We start from the raw sequence: 21,180 nt of genomic DNA on the forward strand, positions 1-21,180 counted from the left end.
ATCTTCACGGTCTCTCAAAAACAGCCCGCCGCCGTCCGCCTCCGTGCCACCGGCTGGGAGCGAAAAGCACGCCTGTGGCCCCCGCAGGCCACCCCCCCGGCCCCGAGCGCCCACCCCGGGGTCAAAGGAGACTTTTCGGAGGAGGCCAGCGAGAGGGAAATACAAATTAAAACTTCCACTCACCTTCGCGAATCCGCCTAAAGTAGTGACTCTGGTGTAGAGACCGTGAAGATCCAGCTCCTTCCCACCCACCGCAGGGATTTTTTTAAAAGGCGACCTGCGGGCGAGAGAAAGCCCCGCACTTGTCAGCCGGGACCCCGCGGCCGGCCCGGGCGGGAGAGCCCGTTCGCCCCGGCTCGCCCCGGCGCTGCCCCCCCGGTTCTGCTCTCACCCTCTGCTGTGGTGGAACTGCCGCAGCTCGTCCAGGAAAGCGAGTCCCTTTCTCCGCTCGTCCGGAGGCGCCTTCCCCGTCGAGTTTGCCATTATTTGTTCAAAGGAGGTTTCCGAAAACCCCGGATCGGTGTTTTAAAAGCGCCCCCCGCTCCCTGCGCTTCCTACCAGAGCCCGGAGCCCATTCCTCGGCCGGCGGCGGCGGGGCTCAGTCATGGGCCGGCGGTGGCGGCGGCGGCGGCGGCGGCGGCGGCGGCGGCGGCGGCGCAGGGAGGGAGGGAGGGAGGGGGAGGAGGAGGAGGAGGAGGGGAAGGAGGGAGCAGGAGGCCAGGGGGAGAGGAGGGAAGGAGGGAGGGGAATTTCTAAAAAAGTTTAAAGAAATCGGAGCGAAACTAGAGGGGCAGGCGACTGCCGGATCCGCGCGAAGCCGCGGGGCGAGCGCGGCCCCCACCCCTTCCTTCCCTCCCTCCCCGCGGCCCGGCTCTCGCCCGCCTCTCAGCGCCGCCGGCCCAGGCGCCTCGGCCCGGGGACGCGATTCAACATGGTGCTGCTGCCGGGGGCGCGCGGGCGGGCGGGCGAGGGGCAAGGCGAGCCGACGGCGAGGGCCCGGGGCGGCCGGAGGCCGGGGCTCTCGGCGGCCGCGGCGGCGACGGCGGCGGGGCTGGGGCAGGCGGGGCTGGGGGTGGGGAGGAGGAGGTCTGTGTGGTGGTTTGTGGAAGGCGCGGTGACAGCGTGTATCGCGGCCGCAGCTCCGCGGGGCCCTCGCACACATTCACGCGCGGCCTCGGCGCGGCGGCCCGGGCGGCCCCGGGCAGAAGGCACCGGCGGCAGCCGAGCCGCTGCGCGCCGCCCGCCCGCTTCCCTCCCCGCCAGCCTCCCTCTCTGCCGCCGCCAGCGCCGCCGCCACGGCCGGGCAGCCAGCGCCGCACAGCGACCCCCGAGGGCCGGCCGCGGCACTGCGCCTGGCTCCACACCGCCCCGGCAGCTCCTCGCGGGGAACAATAGACTCGGCTCGCCGGGCTTAGGGTTCATCTGCAATGTGCCGCACATTTCACACGCACACAAAGCCGGCGGAAAGGGGGGCGGCGCGGGGAAACGGCCACTACCGGTTGTTCCAGGGTTAGGGGTGGAGGCGATGTTCGCGTCCCCGGCCCGGCTGTTGGAAGGGCCGCCTCGGCGTCCCCCCCCGCCCGACAGAACCGGTGTGGCGCTCGCGAGGGAAAGGAAGCTCAGAGGGGCAGCTCCTCACGCTACGCATCCTTCACACGTCGGGATAAAGTCAATTTGTTACCTTTTTTATTTTTTTAAAGTCGAAAGGAAACGGCTTTTCTGAGCCTTGTGCTAGTATTTTGGGGCCTGGTTAGCACATTTTCCCTGAATTATCCACAAACTAACTTTAGCAAACTATAAATTAAATACGATGTGAACTGTCTGTCCTAGTTCTGTAGAAATAGAGTAATGCTCTTAATTCATCTCGCCTTGGATTGGTTTCACAAATGAAGCTAGATTATTCTATGCTGAGTTACGCAAACGGTAATTAAACTGGTTGGGAAGCAATCTTTTAAACTTTGACAATTAACATTTATGTTTTTAAGGTATTTTAAAGGTAGATGCGCTTAAAATAAAGGTTGAATAGAACCTGATGTTTTCCCTTGCTTTCTTTCAAATGTCTTAAATGCCATCCTCGTTTAAAATAATTTTGAAGGTTAAAAAAAAGCTGCTTAAATGGAAGACAACATCTCAACAAATACTACCACCTAAGTTTGCATTCACAAGGGGTGTTGGAGTCGGCCCTCTGCTGCAAACATTAATTAAGCTTCACAATATGTGAGGCTTATCATTATCCCCATTTTGGTGATGGCCACGGCGGACAAAGTCACTGACTAACCCAAGGTCACAGGCTAGTAAAGTTCTGGATGGCTTATGATGTCAGGTAGTGGTTCCAATAGGAACGTTTATTCGGTGGTGAGAAAAATTATGTAATATACTCCAGCATGCTTCCGGTGCTCCCTCTAGGAAACGGATTTATTTCCCAAGTAAAGTTTGTCTCTTAAACGGGGTCGGCATAAGGCTATGGCTAGGAAGTTCCTGACACCCAAGGGCCAGTGAGTGTCTCGGAAGCCAGTGAGGGGCGGAGACCCGGCCGGGGGAGGGGGGCGGCTGGGCCAGGGCCCGCGGCGAGGAGGGGCGGGGTAGGAGGGAGACCCGGTCATCTGTCCCTTCCCCCACCGGTCCTCTTAGGGGTGGTGGAGATGTGGGCCGCAGAGCTGCGTGGCCCGGGCTGTGCGGATTCCCTAAACGCGGCACTTACGCACAGCCCCTTACGTAACTGTCAGCGCCGGGGATTCCCTAGAGGGGGTCATTCTATTCAACCATTACACACACCCCGGGTTCCTGCCGCCGCCGCCGCCGCCGCCGCCTCACAAAATGGCGGCGCCCATAGAGGAGACAGCGGCCGCCTCCTCGGCCCCATTTTGTGGGAGGCGAGAGATCTGTCAACATGGAATACCTCCGCTGAGGATGCATCCGAGTTTGGAAATCTTCCTTGAGGGATGGAGCCGAGGGGATCTCATTCGACAGAAACTGTCAGAGACTTCCAGCACCTCCACGCTTTTTGGACTTCTTTTTTTTCCTTTTTGTCGAAGGAAGCGCCAGAAGCCGCCGGGGTAACTGTAACTAAAGGGCGATGGGAAAGCTGCGGCTGACTGCTCCAAGGACTTGCCGCGGCGTCTTGGTGGCTGTCCCACTCTCCCGGCAGCTGCCCGCGATTTCGCGGAGGGTCGCCTGGGCCGCTCGGCCCGCTGCGAGGGGACGGGGACCGAGCGATGCGGACGGCAGCGGCACCTCCCGCCGCGCCACTTGTGCAGTGAGACTTTTGGGTAGTTTGTAAATGCCAGAGTGCACGGCCCGGCCCGGTCGGTGCCCCTTGTCTACGCCGGAGGCCTTGGGAGCCCCGGAGACCCAGCTGCGGGGACTCGCGGTCGGTCGGCCGGGAGCCGGGTTGGCCCGAGCGGGCGGTACTAGCGGATTCCGGCAGCCCCGGCGCGCCGGGTGGTCGCGGCCCGGACCCGGGCCCTGGATGGTGTTGATGGGGCAGGAGTGGGAAGGAAGGCACGTACACTGACATTTCAGTCGTCCGAGTCGGGACCCGGGATTGTAAACAATGTCTCAGGTTAGACGTTAGGACGTCTTTTCTCGTATCCCACCCTGCAGTGGGCAAACCTGCTTGCCTTAATTCTAATTCGAAGGGCAGAATGGAAGGGTGACATTTTATATTTTTGTTTTTCAAGGGAAGATTACTACTTTTAAACACTGACTGCTTGCCATTAATGTGTGTTTGTGTGTATTATACACACATGGATATGTTACAGTAGTGTGTTTGGCTTTTCAGGACAAATATCAGGGCTAAAAACCCGGAGTGTGATACTAACGTTTTAATGCTTTTTTAAAAAATTTAAGATGTGATATGTAACTGGAGAATTGACGCTGGAAAAAAAAATTCCTTTTCTGCAGAAGAAACTGTCATCTTCAAAATGGAGTCCTAAAGTATATCTGATGGATAGAATCTAAATTCACAACACTTTGAATATCTTCTAGTCAAAGAAAAAAAACCATAAAGCTTGATGTTTATCAGATTGCTACTTGGTTCAACTTCCCCAAGACTAGAAGAATGTAAGGCAAAAGTAAGCTATTAACGGTATTTGCTTGTAAGAGGAATGTAAAGGTTTCAGGAAGATTCATCTGAAAAATTTAAATATGCAGTCTACGAATAATTTATTTCAAATGTTTTTTCCAGTTGCAGCAATCATTTGTATTTGCATGATTTTCTTTTTTTGAGGTGTTTCGTTTTCTGTTGATTTTGACCTTCATATTTCCTCTCTAGTGCAGAATTGCATCTTTCTGCAGGCTGCGCCTGAATCACTAAGTTCCACGCCCGGTCCCCTGCCGCACCCGGTTGCTACTCCTGGCGTGTGGATTACCAAGATAGAGTTTCTGGTCTTGTCTGTTCCTACTGATGTTCTTTATATTTAATAAATTTGGTTACCACTAATCAGTCTGTATCTCTTGCAAGAATACCCTATTTTAGCACCCAAGTACGTAGAGAATATTTTTTTATGGGATTGCACTGTTGGTAACCCTAGTGCATAGTATTACATTTCTTTGTACCATATTGCATTTCCTATAGTGGGCAGCATAGAGCAGGTGGAGCCTGAAAAAGAAATATTAGAGATATTTTACAGTAGATATTCTCTAATTTGATGCGATCTAAAGAAAATGTAGTTCATAGTTATTAAGCATTCATGGGAACTATTCCTATAAATAATTACCAATAACAGTGAAAATTGTTGAAACTCTGTGTAGTTTACTGTTCTGATGAGAAATGGTTTTTTTGATGTGAAAAATGCAAAGCGTTGTTGTTAATAGTAATTGCAAATCCTGCACACCATAATTAGAGGTTTCTGTTATTTTACATCAATCTCGGATCCTTATCAGTTTTAATATTATTTAATCAAAAAATTGTGATGTTTAAAATTCCTTCATTCAAGTAAACTTAAAAAAAGACCACATTTCAAATCAAGCGTGTCAGGTGTATGATTACAACAGCTGAAATAACTTAATTGAGGAATTGGTATGTTAATTCATTGGAGAAGTTTTTGGATTTTAGGTTATTCTAAGGTTTAAAAGATTGGTTGCACAAGGCTACTGAACTGAGATTTATATTTCTTTAAAGATGATCTTAAGAAAGGAGCTGTTGGTAAGATGTGAGGAAGCGTTCACCACTTGCTGCTCTCTGTGTCTGCTCCCCTGCTTTTTACTATTGGCTAACTTGTCTTGTTTGCAGGAGATTACAATTTGAAATCATAGATAAGGCCTTTCCTTCAGATAGTGACTCTTAAGGAATACTGGTAACTAAGCTTTTAAAAAATAAGAAAGTTTATTCTACTACAGATTAGGGTAATTGTAATAGAGATGTTCTGAATCTACAGTTAATAGATTTCTGACTGATTTGTCCCTAAAGAGTCTGATAAGCTTTTAGGCATTTTGTTTGTTTCTTTCTGTTCAAATAGATAGTAGAGGTTGTGCTTTGTACATAAATCCAGTGGAATTTATTTTTTAAAAAGTGATAATTGTCAACAAAATAAGACTTTTTAATAAGACTTAATAATTAAAAACTAAGTTTGAGCCGATTATAATATCTTTGGAAAAGCATTCCCAAATGTACTTTTGACAGGGAGTTGGCCTCATTAGTTGTTTAGGTCAATTAATCTTGAATTTTTAAAATTGTTATGGTTTTAATATGCTACATTTGTGCATTCTTATTTATTTCATCTGTTTCAATCACGGAAAAGAAAAGTAGGCCCCAGACTAACTGTGCTCATTATAGTATCATCACAGTTTATAGTAGTTTAAAACTTTGTTTGTAGTATTTAATAACTTCTGAAAGCTAGGAGAGCATAAATACTAAACCAAGGAAATATTTATTTATTTAACTGCTGGCTTTAAAAGATTATAGTGAAATATTCAAACCATAAGGTTCTTAATTTTTAGTACTTTAGCAGGATCTTTAGCATAGAATTAAATTCAAAATTCTGTTTAGAATAGACAATTAAATATAATTATGTACAAAACAGCATTACATTAATGTTAGGATCAATGTTAGGATTAGTGTTGCTCAGAGTGCTGTAAAAACATTAATAACATCATTTAAATCACATTCTTTGAAAACTCAGATCCACAAAAAATATGATTCCAATAATTAACTTTTTAATTATGAGAAAGGCAAGGGGATGTTCAGTGAATGTAAAAAGTATACTACTGAACAAACAGGAATTGTTTCAATGAATTTTGATTTTCTGTTCAATTTTTTGGTACATTGACTCTTCTGACATCGCACTTTGCTATTAATTTAAAAATTAAACCCCAAAGACACATTAATTCTCTATTTAATGCAGATTTAATTCTTGACTAGCTGTAAAGCTTAAGGAGTTGGCAGTCTTGTTGGCAAAACAATAAAGTAGGAATTAAGCCAAAATGCAAAACTATGTAATAATTAAGTTTCATAAAAGTATATATAGTTTTTACTTTATAACTACATGAATCAGAGTAGTATAGATTTAATAATAATTTCATTTATATAGCTTTTGTTTTTCTCTGAAAGCATACCACAAGCTGTTGGCATATAGCATCAAAATGAAAAGTCAACCAGGGCCAATGTAAATTGTTGAAGCTTATTGCTACACGTTAAGGGAAATTCTAACCAATGGTTCAGTGGCAACAATTTTTTTAAAGTGCCATGGTTCTTTCACATAATTTGTAGCATGTAGAACTCAATTAAAAGTATTCTAGAACAATCTTTATGTGACAGTATACACGAGAAATACTTATAAACAGTTCTGCAGGGGTACAAAATAACTGACAATGTTTTGCAGTTAAGTACAACTCTTCCAGGTATTTTAAACAAAGATGAAAATTGTGAGAGTATTGTGCTACATATTTAACCAAATTTACCTCTTGTTAACAATACTAATATTCATAACAGCCATTGGTGATTATTGATAACCTAAATAAATATGAGCTTAGGTCCTATTCTAATGTCTGTTAATTTTAACTGCATTTAAAGACAGGTTTCCTCAGAGCTAATCAGGGGTTAAAGGATGGTCCTCTTGTTCCTCTGGAAACAGGAAGAAGCTTCCCTCTCTTTAGGGTATGCAGGAATTTGCTCTCTTCCCACTGAACTAAATCCATCCTTTGCATTGCCTTTTGCTAACCTCAGTTGTTTTTCTGCTATGTGAAAGTTAGGGCCACCAAAAATAATAGTAATACCGCGACTACAGCACCCTAGGTGGGATGTGTGCCCACTGCAGATACTCGCCCTCCTCCCCTATCCTTGTTCTCAATGTCGGTTTCTAAAGAGACTTTTGAAATAATAGTGTTAGTACATTCCCAGCCAGATAAGAGAGTCAACTTGTGGTCTATTTATGGCGTTCAAGGAGTCCCTGAAGCCTGTGAAACAAGATGTGTTTATTGCATTTTTCTAGGGAAAAGGCCTCAGCAGGCACAGGGATCTTAAAGGGCCCTGCGATACCCAAAAAGTTAAAGCTCTATTTGCAAAGCAGTGAGTTTAGAGGATCACCTCAGGTGGTGCTTTTTATTTTCTATGTTGTTGGCCTCAAGGGAAAGCCATTTTGAAACTTTAGTTAAAGAATACTATTTTAGTTCATCAAATTGTAAGAATTAAAGCAAACAAGCAAAAATCTATTTCTGTGTCTAAAGAAAAACTACATTCGATTTTTAAAGAAAGTTTAATTAAATGTATTTAACCATTTTTCGATTTGTCCTCTATTGAAAATGTCTAGATAAGGGATTAAATTAATTCAAAATAGGCCCCAAATATAATTCTTCAGCTAACTAATTGGGAGTGCCTAGGGACATGTATGAATTTATTACCATTGAGTGCATAGTAGTATGTGCTTTGTGTTCATGCGTGAGATTGATCAGAAGATTTTAAATGGTGTGGCTGGATCCCATTGCCATCTTTCTCTTCTCCTTTGTGCTTCCTTGCTCTGCTGCTCTTGGCTGAAGTTTCTGAGGAATGTACCTAGGAGTTGACGCTGACCTTGCTTTTGTAGAAATCTGTCAACAGGGCTACTTTATTCCACAGCAAGTTCTTGTAGCTTATCTGCAGGCCTAATGTATGATAATAGGAACTGTAAGGGTTCTACGTCAGACTGCAGTTCATCATAACCTTTTAAAAAACTGCTAAACTACTACTGTGCTAAACTACTTCTGTCCTAAACTGTGCATGTTCCAAATTGCTCAATGGATATTAGTAGTATATTAATTATTTCTGTGCCCTTTTTTTCTATGTAGATTCTTATATGTATTGTTACTGTTATTTCAAATTCCATGCATTGTCTTTGAGGGAGGGGAAGGTTAGCACTAAATCATGTTTTACATATATGTTAGCATTAAGATTTTGGCCTGCTCCCTACTGAACCAAAGGGAAAGGGGCATATTTGAGAGAAAACATGTGCTTTACTCAGACTCCAATAATTAGGCAGATGCTCTTGATTTATATTATACATTGAGCTCATTCTTAAAAAGTAAACATTTTACAGCAAGCCTCCTGGCTCACAAATCAGTGCTTTTTCTACTAAACATTCGTTCTGTCTTGCTAATAAAATCCAATTTCCAGAATCATAGTTAGTTGCTAAGCAAATATGCATAAAACCATAAATTTATTCAAATCATTAATTATTTAAAGAGTAGTATATAAAAGTTTAAACAGAAGTCATTGATCAGTGAAAGTGATAGAAAATAAGCAAAATGAAAATAGAATTATGGTAGAATAAGCTAAAAGGCCTTTCTTTAGGGAATTATTGGGAAAACTGAGCTCAGATATGAGGTCTGGGATTTCTTAGGCGATACTTTATCTTAAATTAGAATCTGCAGGAACTCCCTTATCGCTTCTTCCTAGACTTTCTTTGCCAATGTGCACTACTTGTTTAGTAACCAGGTGAGAACATTTGAAATGAGTCTTTTCAGGTTACAACTTATGGAACAAATTTATAAATATTACTGCTACAAATGGATTAACAATTTTTGCCTCACTTCAATACCTTGTACAATTTTATAACTCTTAAATGCGCTATAAAAGGCAACCAGCCCACATAAATAGGTCCTAGTTCTCAGTGTGCTGCAGCCTGGCAAATTCTTTCAGGTGTAGCTTGAATTGCCAGGAACCTAGGGCATCGTTTCTTGCCAGTGAGAGCACACCCCTTCTTTGTTGGCTAAGGTGAACTCTGAGCCATGTGATTCTCTAGGACCTTACCTCAATGACTGTCCTCTCAGTGAGCAGAATTAGAGAAGTTTAGCCTGATTGTTACCTTATTTTAATAGTTTTTTCTCTTTCTGAGATTGTGTATAACCTCACTTGGGCATGTTATTTCCCTAAACTGTTGTGCTTCCAGATGTGACTGTTTCCCCCGGGAAGTAGTGGAAGATACAAAGCAAGGCCACATGTGTTTGACATGAGTGTGCGTGAGCTCAACAAATGAACTGATGTCTTAGAAAACTATCGTACTCTCTGTCTTAAAGTCACAAATTACAGCTGGAGATTTCACCCAAAATCAAAATGCCAGGTAGCATTTTTTGTATGTCCTAGGATAAGCAGCTCACTTCCCATCAACACAGTACAAGAATTCAAGGACACCAATTGTGAAACGTAAGGCAGGTACCTTCTTATTTTCCCACAAATTTTATTGTGATAAACGATAAAGTGCCATACTCTGAACATTAAAGGACATTTTTACCTCCAGCTGTCCAAACACTGCACAGACTATTCAGGTAAAAGACAGTAGTATCATAGGAGTTTCTCCTGTACTGTTTGTGGTAATTGAGAACAAAGTCAGCATTTAAGGAATGCATTGTTATTGTATCTTTTGAGTTGCCATAGCAAAGAATGTAAGAGCAATAACTAGGTACAAGGCCATTATCTTTAGGAAAGTTAGTTTTACTCAGTCTTGGTAGTAGGTGCTCCTCACCTTATAATTGAGACCTAATAACCAAACCAGAAAGTTCTGGAAGGATAGTGTAGCAAGTAGCAACCCTCATAGTGCCTGCTCAATGTCAGGCACTTGTCATTCTAGTGGTGGTCATTTGCCAGTCGTCTTTGATGAAAGGGAGATTAGCAGTCCTGCTTTCTCTTGTGTTGACTGACAGGTCTCTAGTAAGGATTTATTTTGCAAGAAGAAAAGTGATTGAAGTAGGTTCTTTGCAGACAGATTTTCAGAGCAGTAGATCTGCCTTAAATGTTCTGTAGTCTTTGGCCCCAGTTCAGAAGTGGCCAAGGCCAAACCTCAAAGCATGAAATCAAAAGCTGGGCTTTATTTAAGAGAGAGAAATTATAATCTAGTTAAGACACCATCAAATGAAGTCAGGCAAGACCTTCCTATTGACAGGCAAGTTAGGCACTGTCTTCTGGAAAGTTTAGTTGTTTCATGGTAGATTCTCTTGGAACCAGTCTGGAATGTTTTTCTGGGCATGTCTGAAACATGAGGTTGAATTTTCCTGACTAGAAGGTCAGGGTTAGGACAGAAGATCCACCAGCTGTCTAGATAGACCCACCACTACCAGGAGCTATTTGTAAGCTGCCACCACTAGTCTGATGATTCCAAAGTGGGAAGTGTCCAAGAAGCTTTCTTCTAGACATGTGTCTATAAGAAACCAAAAATTAATAAGAAATTGGTTGATAGGTGAGATAATCATCTTATTAAACATAAAGCATAGATCCAAGACAGAAGAACTTTGCACCTGACAAGTAGTTAGGAAGACTTGAAAAGGCCCAGTTAGGTGAGCTTCAGGCTATATCTTCCACTAATGAACCTAGATGGGGAAGGTGTGGGGGTGGATACCTGGAAGTCTCATAGACCATTAATATTTTATAAGTTAAAAAAATCCAACGTGGTTGCTGAAGATTTTTTTTAAAACAATGGGCAGTGTGCCTGGCCACATTGGTTTAGTTTCTTTAGAATCCCATCTAAATGTTGCACTGTCCCTATTGTTTCTAGAAGTAGAGACACCAAAGGCTTTGAAAACTCTGTAGGACTTTGTAAACTCCTTTTACAATCTATCTGAAAAAGTGTATTCCCTGATGATTGTCAATAGACAAAATGCTCTTGCTAGGTTTTAGTAATAAAGACTTTGCCAATAGTCATGTCAGTTCTTGCATATGTTTCTGCCTATCCTGCAAAGGTACACATAGTCACTAAAACATATTTTTATGAACAACACATGTATAATATTAACCTGAATATTTGCAGACAGCTCCCTAGGGGGATGATTTTATTTAATGATTTATTTATTCTATTTTTAAATTTAGTTTGCAGCCTGATCTTGAAAAAGAGTAATATCTAAATGAGTTGGCAAGAGGAAACCAGTTGGTTGATTAAGATAAGAGCAAACGATGCCTGTGAACAAAAAATCACCACTGCCTTAGTTTGGTAAGAATAACAACATTTTGTAACAACCACAGCTGAAGAGACTGTAAGGACGACTGGATATTTGAGCTCCTCCAGAAGTGAGGCACCCTTTATTCTTTTACTGTCGTCTACGAGAACTACCCAAAAGCTTGAGGAGAATCAGTCAGTTAAGACTTTTGAAAAGGAAAAGTGTAACCTCAGGTGAGGACAGCACTTTCTGCCACCTAGGAAGTATCTGGAGAGTGTGAAATGTTTTGCCTCCTTGTGTTGAAAACAGACTGCATATCCAGAGACCAGTTTATTTTTTTCCCTGAGCTACCAGTTCCCTCTTCAATATTATATGCAAGTATTTGTTTTGGTCATAGCACCTATAATTAATTTAAACAAGATGAGATAGTGAAAAATTTCTGTTTAAATAAGAAATGATACATAATCAAAGATGTGTTATGTATGTGACCATATATTTGCAAGAAAAGGGATGCACCAATGATTTTTTTCCTCAGCTTAACAAATTTGCAGAGAAACTTTTAGAAATCAGAATGTTAAATATCATTAGCAAGGTCACAAATTATTAAGGAGACAACCAGTCAGAATTACAGACTTTAAAAGTTACGTTATTGTCACAGGATATAGCAACACTGAAACCCAGGTGTCTAACAAGACAACTTTTTAGAAAATAATATTTGCAAAAGCAGTTTTATGATATAGAATAGAATCCTATCTGCTTTTCTGCAACTATGGGGAGGAGGGTACATTTTTCCCTTGTAATCTTGATAAATTTTTTTTTTTTAGCCAGCTATTAGAAGTGCCTAAATACTGGAATTCCATTAGCTAGCATCAAGAGAGAAGAGCAGGTACAAACCAAAAATTCTGAAAAGGGTGGAAAGATAATGAATGTCAACAAATGGAATATGGAACATACAATGTCTTGTCTCTACATGTAATTAAGAATATGTGTAAAATTGATCACAGATTAAGATATGTTTGTTTGAAACAGTCTAAACAGTATGTTCACATAAAGTAGATTTTATTAAAAGGATTATATATTTAAATCACCTGTTTTTAAATTTTTATGGATATTTTTAGTCTTCATGAAACATAGTTTATAGTTTGAGATAGTTTTCTGTGGTTTGGGAAAGCTATTCTATTTGTTATTCTCTCTCTACCCCTTAACCCCATCCCTCAGATTATTTTTATAATTCCCAAGAATTTGCAAACTTGCTCTTTCATGTATTTTCTGAAAATGTGAAAAGTGTTAAAAGTTTGTGTTTTCAGTGCCTTAGGAAATACATAGGAATACATTTTTTAAAAACTGTGTGCCCAAATCAGCATTTCGCAAAGTGTGACATGATCTGTTTATAGGTGTTAGGTGAAAAAGATGCAGTTACATAATTTTGTGAAATGCCAAGTTAAGCAAAGTTAAAGTTCTTTTCTATAAGACTCTCAAGGCCTTCAGTATTCTCCTGTGTTGTCCTCTGGGTATATCCTATTTTCCAAATGTACCTGCCCTTCTTATAGGATTGGTATTCCATGGAAAATACTGAGAATTGCTGGTCTAAACATTGTTAAAAATTAAACACAGCTGTCTAAAATAAAAGATGCCCCAATCCTTTCCTAGAGTGTGAGCTCCTTGAGGGCAGGGACCCCTACTTAGTCTTGTAATCCCATATGGCATATAACCAATATAATGCTCAGGATATATTATTGAATGAGTTAATGTAAATCTAATAACTCTTGAAAGTTTGTTTTTAAAGGCAAGCCTAATTAAATTAAGCTTCTGATTTGCTAAAGATCATTATTATAAAATAACATGTATTTTCTTGTGTGTTATTTTTTTCTTCTCCATACTTGGAAGAACTAGAATAGTTTTAAATGGTCTGTTTTATAGTTTTATATTTAGGTTGGTGACCAGCTATTTTTATCTCTGTTGAAGAGACAGAGACCTAACAACATAATAGATCTGTTCATAAACCATGACGCGCTTCAAAATTGCTAGGTAAAGAAATCAGAAAATTCACTGGCACCTTCATTTCATTTCACCCTAACATTTACTCCTCTGAGATTTTTTTCCATATCCTTCCTCTTCATTCTTTTTTTTTTTTTTAAAGATTGGCATCTGAGCTGACATCTGTTGCTAATCATCTTTTTTTTCCTTCTTCTTCTTTTCCCCAAAGCTCCCCAGTGCATATTTGTATATTCTACTTGTGGGTCCTTCTGATTGTGCTGTGTGGGATGCTGCCTCAACATGGCCTGATGAGCAGTGCTATGTCCTCGCCCAGGATCCGAACCGGTGAAACCCTGGGCCGCCAAAGCGGAGCTGCAAACTTAACCACTCGGCCATGGGGTGGGCCCCCTTCTTTGTTCTTAGCTCCTACCTCCCAAGAAGACAATTTGTCTATTCATGTTCCCATTCCTTTCTGGAGTCCATGTCGTTTTCCAGAATTCATGGAATCTCCTCATCCATTTTCTGTTGCCTCACGTTACAGAATTTCTCCCAGTGTTTTCCCACCTCATCTGCCAGAGCTTCTTTAGAGTTTTTGAGGATTTCCTGATGTGCTAAAGAGTCCAGTGAACTTTGCCACCTTATTAAGGGAAAGAGAAATTTGGAGGTTCTTTGGAGATTTAGGGGCTTTTAAGGTGCTCAAGAGTTTTGAAGATTTCAATTAGGGATCTAATTGTTATTAAAGACACAGCCATAATATAGTAAAAGAAGCAAATAGGAAAAGGAAAAATATACGAACAAATTCTTCGAATTAAATAAAGAAAATAGGAAAGAATGCTATCTAATCATTAAATCACTTTCAAGATAGACACATTTGGAATGTCAGGCAAAACATGTTTTCTTAATTAGAAGGCTTTTTAGAAGACCCTTAATAGGTAGTGTGAAATTCATATTTTGACACTTTAGGCATCTTTTTTGCAGAATTTTATAAGAATTTCTTGTGTAAGAGAGAACTTTTAACAAAGGCTGTTTGATACAGAAAAGTGTTACTAATGAAAATTACAAGATTTCCTGCCTTGAAGTCCTTTTAAAATAGGAGATATTCTTGGAGTAGCTTAAATAAATCTGTTTTATCTTGTAAGTAGCAGAAGAGTTCCTTAATGTCCTTTAGAACCAAATGTTTTGTTGCTGTTGTTTTCTTCTGTCTCCATTCAAACTACGATTGATGGAAGGCTATCAGCCAGGCAGGGTACCAAGACAGGAAGCTGGAAAAAGAAGGTGCAGGCTCTTCCTTAAAGTTTTGGAGTTCATGAGTGATGGGAGGGAGGAGTGGATATAGAAATAATGATGTTACAATACAATCAAGAAGTATGATGGAGGTGTTGGCTGTGCCTGGAGAAATCTGGGAGCTTTATCAAATAGTGGGTATTTGGGTGTATCTTAAAATAAGAATGTTCATAGTCAGTGGTGGGGAAGGAGAGCTAGGGTTTTCGGAGGCTCAGGCATGAACGCTATAGTGTGGTTTGGGAATGGTGACGCCCACGTGGATGAGTCCGTTTTGCAGGGGTCGGGGTGAAGAAGAATAGAGGCCAGAAAGCTACGTTGAGCCCGGTCTGGGAGAGGCATCTATGTAATGGAATTTGGACTTTTTCCTGAAGGCTGTTGTTCTCAGCCACTTTTCTTCTGCCACGTAGGTAATAGCTATATATATATATGTACACATGCAAAGATATGTCTAATTCCTAGGCCCTAGCTTTTTCTGCAGTCATTTCCATGCCATCCAAGCATATGGGAATACAAGAAAGGAAATTATATTATTATAGATAATTACAGATAGATACAGATTTGACTTTTTAAACATATGTTTGACTTTTTAAATTACTACTTATGCACAACTGGTGGGAAATGGTTGTCTTGACGTAGGTTGAGAACAGGAGGTGTCTAGTAGTAAGGAATGGAGATAAACTACTATCACAACATAACAGGAGACTGGAAATGAGGGCTTCATTAATAGAATGAGAGGAGAGAGGATGGATTCGAGAAATAGTGCAGAAGTACAATTGTGAAGATTAGGCTAATTTCCAAGACTCATCCATACTCTGCATGGGTCAATTCTAGTAATACTGGTTCCATACTCTCCTTCCTTAGCACACACTCAAGTGTGCTTTCACTCGCCTACTCTCTCAACACACGTACACACACATCTGTTTACTGCCTCCACACTGCTGTGGCCACTACCTCATCGCCACCATTCTACCTTAAAACAAGACACTTTCCTGTAGCTAATTTGACCTGGGGTCATGCCTCTTTGAAATGGCTGCTTAGAAACACACATTTTTTTTATATTAACAAGTATGGAACAGATATCCTGGCCATTATTTTCCTTATCCTTGATCATCTCATCCTTCCCTTCATCTCTGATGTAGGATGAAGTACAGGGCCAGCCCGGTGGCGCAGTGGTTAAGTGCCCACGTTCCGCTTCCGCGGCCCGGGGTTCACCGGTTCGGATCCCTGGTGCGGACATGGCACCGCTTGGCAAGCCATGCTGTGGCAGGCGTCCCACATATAAAGTAGAGGAAGATGGGCACGGATGTGAGCTCAGGGCCAGTCTTCCTCAGCAAAACGAGGAGGGTTGGCAGCAGATGTTAGCTCAAGGCTAATCTTCCTCAAAAAAAAAAAAAAGATGAAGTACAGCTTAGAAAACAGGATGGGTAAGAGTGTCTGTTGCACACATATACTTGGTTAAAAACAACTACAACTTTTTAGGCATCTTCACAATGTCTCTTCCATCAAAAGCAATGTTATGTACGTAACTTCATAATGTTATGTACTTCTTCACTAACATTTTCTTTTCAAATAGTTGAGTCCTGATTTTTTTCTCCTCGTCCTTCAGAGGCCCCTTTTTCATCTGGGTTCTCCTAATATCCCTTTTATGGACTTATTCCTGCTCTGTGTTGTCTTTCAAGGGTACAACACCTGAAATTACCTGTTGTATTCTTTGTGCAGATACACTATGCTTTAGTATAAGAGTAGAATGAACTTTCTAGTTCTTAGATTCTTAAGGCTAAACAATTTGGTGGGTATTTAGATTTTAATATTGCATTGATCTAGTGGTTTCAGGCAATGGTTTATATAATTGTTAATAGTTCACAGTTCATCATAAAATACAGACCTTAGAGATCAGGTAATACTCCTGCACATTTTATAAATGTGAAAACAGAGATCACGAGCAGTTAAATGTTTGTTCCTGATAGCACAGCAAGTTAGGCTTCAAAAGTCTGTTGATTATATGCCAGTATCTTATGTTGTTTTTTCTTTTTCTCTTATTAATTTTGAATTGCATAATATATATTCCTTTTGTAAAAAGTTAAAACATTATAGATAGTTTAAGGCCCTCTTTGCCCCCAGAATCATAGCCTACTCCCCAGCAGTAACCACTGTTATTGCTTTGGTGTATGTTCTATTAGCATATTTCTCTGCATTTGCTTGTGTAATTTATACACACGTGTGTGCGTGCACATGTGTGCGTTACCTAAGTGGTATTTTTTGTATCACTGGTAAATTTTTCAGTGTACCCAGTATTATGTAAGCACAGTTGGATTCCTTTTTACAAATATGTGCCTTACACTGCGTACATGGAAGTAAATCTACCACTTACCTGTCCTCTCCTATAGCCTCATTGGATGTTTGTCCATTTATTCATTCAGTGAATATTAAGTGCACATTACATACTACCTTCAAGAAGTTTACATTACACTTATAAAAGTAAAAAGTGTACAAAGGTAACTAATATCAAATAACAAGTGCCATTAAAAATGTATAAAGAATCATTCTGTTTTCTATTTCATTACCTGGAAGACCTGAATAGCATAGGAAAACAATTTTAAATACAGTATAGAAACTCTTTGATGTCATTTGTTAAATTCAGTGCTTGTCTAGCTTAAAAGTATTTTGACAAGACTCCACTTCAATTGACCATAACTAGAGTATTAAAGCATTATAACTGAGATCACAACCATTTCTGAATTTATGTAAGCTTAAGGCTTAGCTTTGAAATTAAAATGTCAGTCTTAACAGCTTTTTTTAATTTTATTTTTTGATGAACTTCAGAGCCAGGTAGAATGTAAGGATTGCAGAAACTATAACCAATTATCATGCACAATAAAAAAAAGGTATTAAAAAACAAAAGAGAGAGGAAGATTGGCAACAGATTTTAGCTCAGGGTGAATCTTTCCCAGCGAAAAAGAAAGTAATAAGTAAAAGCATATATTTGTTATAGAGTTGAGTCAGACACATGCAGTGGTGAGAAACATTGAAAAACTTCTGGATGTTTATTGATTTGATAGCTTGCTCTAACTATCTCCTGATTCAGTCATGGCATCTGGGTATGTGAGCAGAGGATGTCTGGATCATGTGACTCTCTTAAAGAATAGACTCTAGCTTCCAATCTGACCATGTGCACAGAGTGCCTACCCTGTGCCAGGCGCATTCATGTAGATTTCATTCAGCCACTCATTGATGACTGAATCCCCTCTAAAAAGTGAAAATGATTTTACTTGAAATGACATTAATGTTCCCTGAGACTCAACACTATAAAATCATTATTTTTCCAGCGTGGTCATTTGTTACAGTTGAAATGTTATAAAACGGTTGGATATTCCTCAAATATTCCTTGCATAAAGTGAGCAAATTTGTATTTCTTTCACTATGATCAAACCCTAGAGCTTAAATGCTTTCTTTTGTAATTATGATAATTTATAATAATTCTAGCAATAGTAAAAGTTTAAATATACAACAAGAGTCCAAAACTAAAACCAGAGTTCTGGATCTTACTAGCTGCAGTACTAGTTTACTTTGAAATATTGAGTGAGCAATTTCATATTTCTAACCTCATTTCTCTCTTTTTTTTTTCTTGAGGAAGATTAGCCCTGAGCTAACTACTGCCAATCTTCCTCTTTTTGCTGAGGAAGACTGGCCGTGAGCTAACACCCATGACCATCTTCCTCTGCTTTGTACATGGGACGCCTACCACAGCATGGCTTTTGCCAAGCAGTACAATGTCCGCACCCAGGATCCAAACCAGTGAACCCCGGGCTGCCAAGAAGCGGAACGTGTGAACTTAACTGCTGCACCACCGGGCCGGCCCCTCATTTCTCTTTTAAATAGGGGAAAGATTTTCTACTCAATATGAAAAAAAAAATTAGTTTTTTTTGAGAACCCTAGGTACAAGGAATTGTACAAGTTTGAAGTGATAACTGCTCAAGGTGTATCCTAGAGGGAAATGATTTAGGTTGAAAGATATACATAAGGTGGCCATAATGAACATTTAACCTCATTGAACTTTAAAAACATACTCTTTTGCTAGGAATGATAAGCCTTTATTTAAGAACTATATTTTTAAAAGCAAATATTGGTCTTTATAGTTCTTTGAGAGAAAATAAAAACACGGGTGTTTGTATGTGATTCCCATGTATTGACGCCACAACAGCAGACAAATCCTCTCTATCATTTGGATCTGAAGCCTGCCAAGACATCAGCTTAATTAGGGCCTTTGCGCCCCTGCGTTAGAAAGCGTGGAACATAGCTTAAAAAATAGTCTCATTCTCAAGGTCTGGCACTAAAGCTAAAGAGAAGAATAAACATTGGTAAACCAATTTGAATTCTCAGACATGCAAAATTCAGTTATAATCCTTTTCTGTATATTTTGCTGTTTTGTGCTTTTTTTATTTAAGCTTCAAATTCTGTCTGTAATTGTAAAATTGCTAATAGGTAGTGTTTAATGTTATTTATACTAGGTTAGGAAAAGTTTTATGGAAGGAAAAGAAAATCAGGATATTTTAAGTGAGGAGATGAGGACTGCTTTGTAAACAGGCAAGGAGATTAGTCTGGTTTATTGAAGGAATGAGTTAATTGAGAGGGAAAGATAATGAAGAGTTAGCTGAGTTTGCCAGTAGACTTGAGAAAGGTAAAGGCAGGAAAGAAAATTAGGTGACAATACTGACGTAGGCTTCCTCACAGATTTGTTGAAGGTTTTTAAAAAGGAGAAATGATCGCTAGGATACCTAAGAGAAAATTTTACTTAGTAGTTTTTCATATGCCCCAGGGAGAGAAAAGCTCGAAGCCAGTGAGGAAGGGGCAGCAGTTGGCAACAACTTATATGGGGGATTTAGATAATAGGCCATTGAGAAGGGAATGGATCTTTACAATGTTAAGGAGTTACTGTCAAAAACTGCTCTAAGACCCACTGAGTAGTACCAGTGACCAAAGAGCCCAGCACTTCCAGATAGAACGACTGTAACGCTGTCCCATTAATTTTGCCACTTCCTGGCCTCTTGCTACCTTTTTTGGACACTCTATCTAGAATATCTTGTTTATTATTTGTCTCCCATACCCATACTCCATTAGAAGGTTGACTCCACAAGGTTCACAATTTCTGTCTCTGTCTCTCTCTTTTTACTGCTGTATCCTCAGTGCCTAGAATACTGTTTAATAAGTGAATTCTAGATCTAACCATCAGTATCTTGAAATATAGACTCTCAATTCGATATTTAGGATCAATAAATGAAAATCAAATGACCTTAAAATTGTCAGGGACCTCAGAGGTCATACAGCCTACTGTTTGTTTACTACCCATCTGTGGATCTTTGAGGAAGATTTTTACTACTCTGAGTCTTGCCTCAGTCTCGGGAAAGACGATTGTAATTTAGTGCTTTTCTCCTCTCTTCCCTTCTCCATTTCTCTCACTTTTGGGACCTAAAGTTTATAATTTAACTAGTTTTCCAGTGTAACAACACTGAGCTGATCCAATCTTTCACCTAATGCAGAACTTTCTTATATGGCATATGGTTCCATGGGACCCTTCAGGAGTAAAGAGCACACTGTTGGGTGTGTGTGTGTGTGTGTGTGTGTGTGTGTGTTTCATCAAACAAATATTTATTAAACAGCTATTATGTACTAGGCTAAGGGAGTAATGTGATAAAAGATATGTTCTCTGTCCTCACAAGGCTTAGTTTGTTTTACAAACAACAAATGAGATCTCTAAACTCTTTCCCTATCTCTCTTTATTCTCAAAGCTCTTTGGAAAGAAAAGGCAGAATAATGGGAAGAAACAAAGAACAATGGGAGTTAAACTTCCAATGAATGGTATTAAGGACAAATACCCACTTTTCAGTTTTCAGGGCCTTTAACTTCAATCCAATCCATTCAACAAACACTGCTGAGCATCGCTAGCTCTTGGCTAGATTCTGAGGAGTGAAAGCAGATTAAGATAGAGCCCCTAGTCACAAGGGGAAAAAATGCAAATGTGTAAATATTCTTCAGTGTGATAAGTGCCACATAAAACTGTCTTTGGAGTGATCATTCCATTGGATAGTCCTAGTAAACTAAAATCTGCCTCTATTTGATTTCTATTTGTTGGCCCCAGTTTTGTTTATTTGACCCATACACATTTATTGGTGAACAACCACATGCCATACATTGCCAAGTTCTCTTCATAGACAAATAGGACATGATCACTGCCCTCAGAAAGGTTAGGATATAATTCTGTGACATTGAAGAAGTTGCTTAACCTCTAAGCTCAGTTTGCTGACCTGGGAATCAAGGGTAGTTCGAGTACATACTTCCTAGGATAGTTGTGAGGCTTAAATGAATATTGCATACAGTGTACTTAATACAGGGCCTGTAAACAGCTTTCAACAAATGCTAGCTATTATTATTCCTATGTTTAGAGAGGGATTCCGATAAGTAAATTAGCAGTTGCAGGGTTGATATGCGTGCTCCAACAGAAGTAAACACAGAGTACTACAGGAATGTACCAGAGGAACACCTTATCTTGGCTGGAGAGGCTAGGGAAATGCCCTCAGGAGG

At 40.6% G+C, this 21,180-nt stretch overlaps 1 protein-coding gene across 2 annotated transcripts in view; it reads right to left on the bottom strand.

Annotated features, from left to right (window-relative positions):
* ARID2 (AT-rich interaction domain 2) overlaps window positions 1-621 on the bottom strand; it is a 160,253-nt gene extending 159,632 nt beyond the window's left edge. For both annotated transcript variants that reach the window (XM_046665585.1, XM_046665576.1), the window contains exons 1-2: window positions 392-621; window positions 184-277 (exon numbers count right to left, since the gene is read on the bottom strand). In XM_046665585.1, the coding sequence (XP_046521541.1) occupies window positions 184-277; window positions 392-483 (186 nt within the window). In that variant the 5' untranslated portion in view covers window positions 484-621. The remainder of the gene's footprint in view (window positions 1-183; window positions 278-391) is intronic.
* Between the last annotated feature and the right edge of the window lie 20,559 nt (window positions 622-21,180).

The sequence above is a fragment of the Equus quagga genome, chromosome 1 (genome assembly GCF_021613505.1).
Source record: "Equus quagga isolate Etosha38 chromosome 1, UCLA_HA_Equagga_1.0, whole genome shotgun sequence".
Taxonomy (NCBI): domain Eukaryota; kingdom Metazoa; phylum Chordata; class Mammalia; order Perissodactyla; family Equidae; genus Equus; species Equus quagga.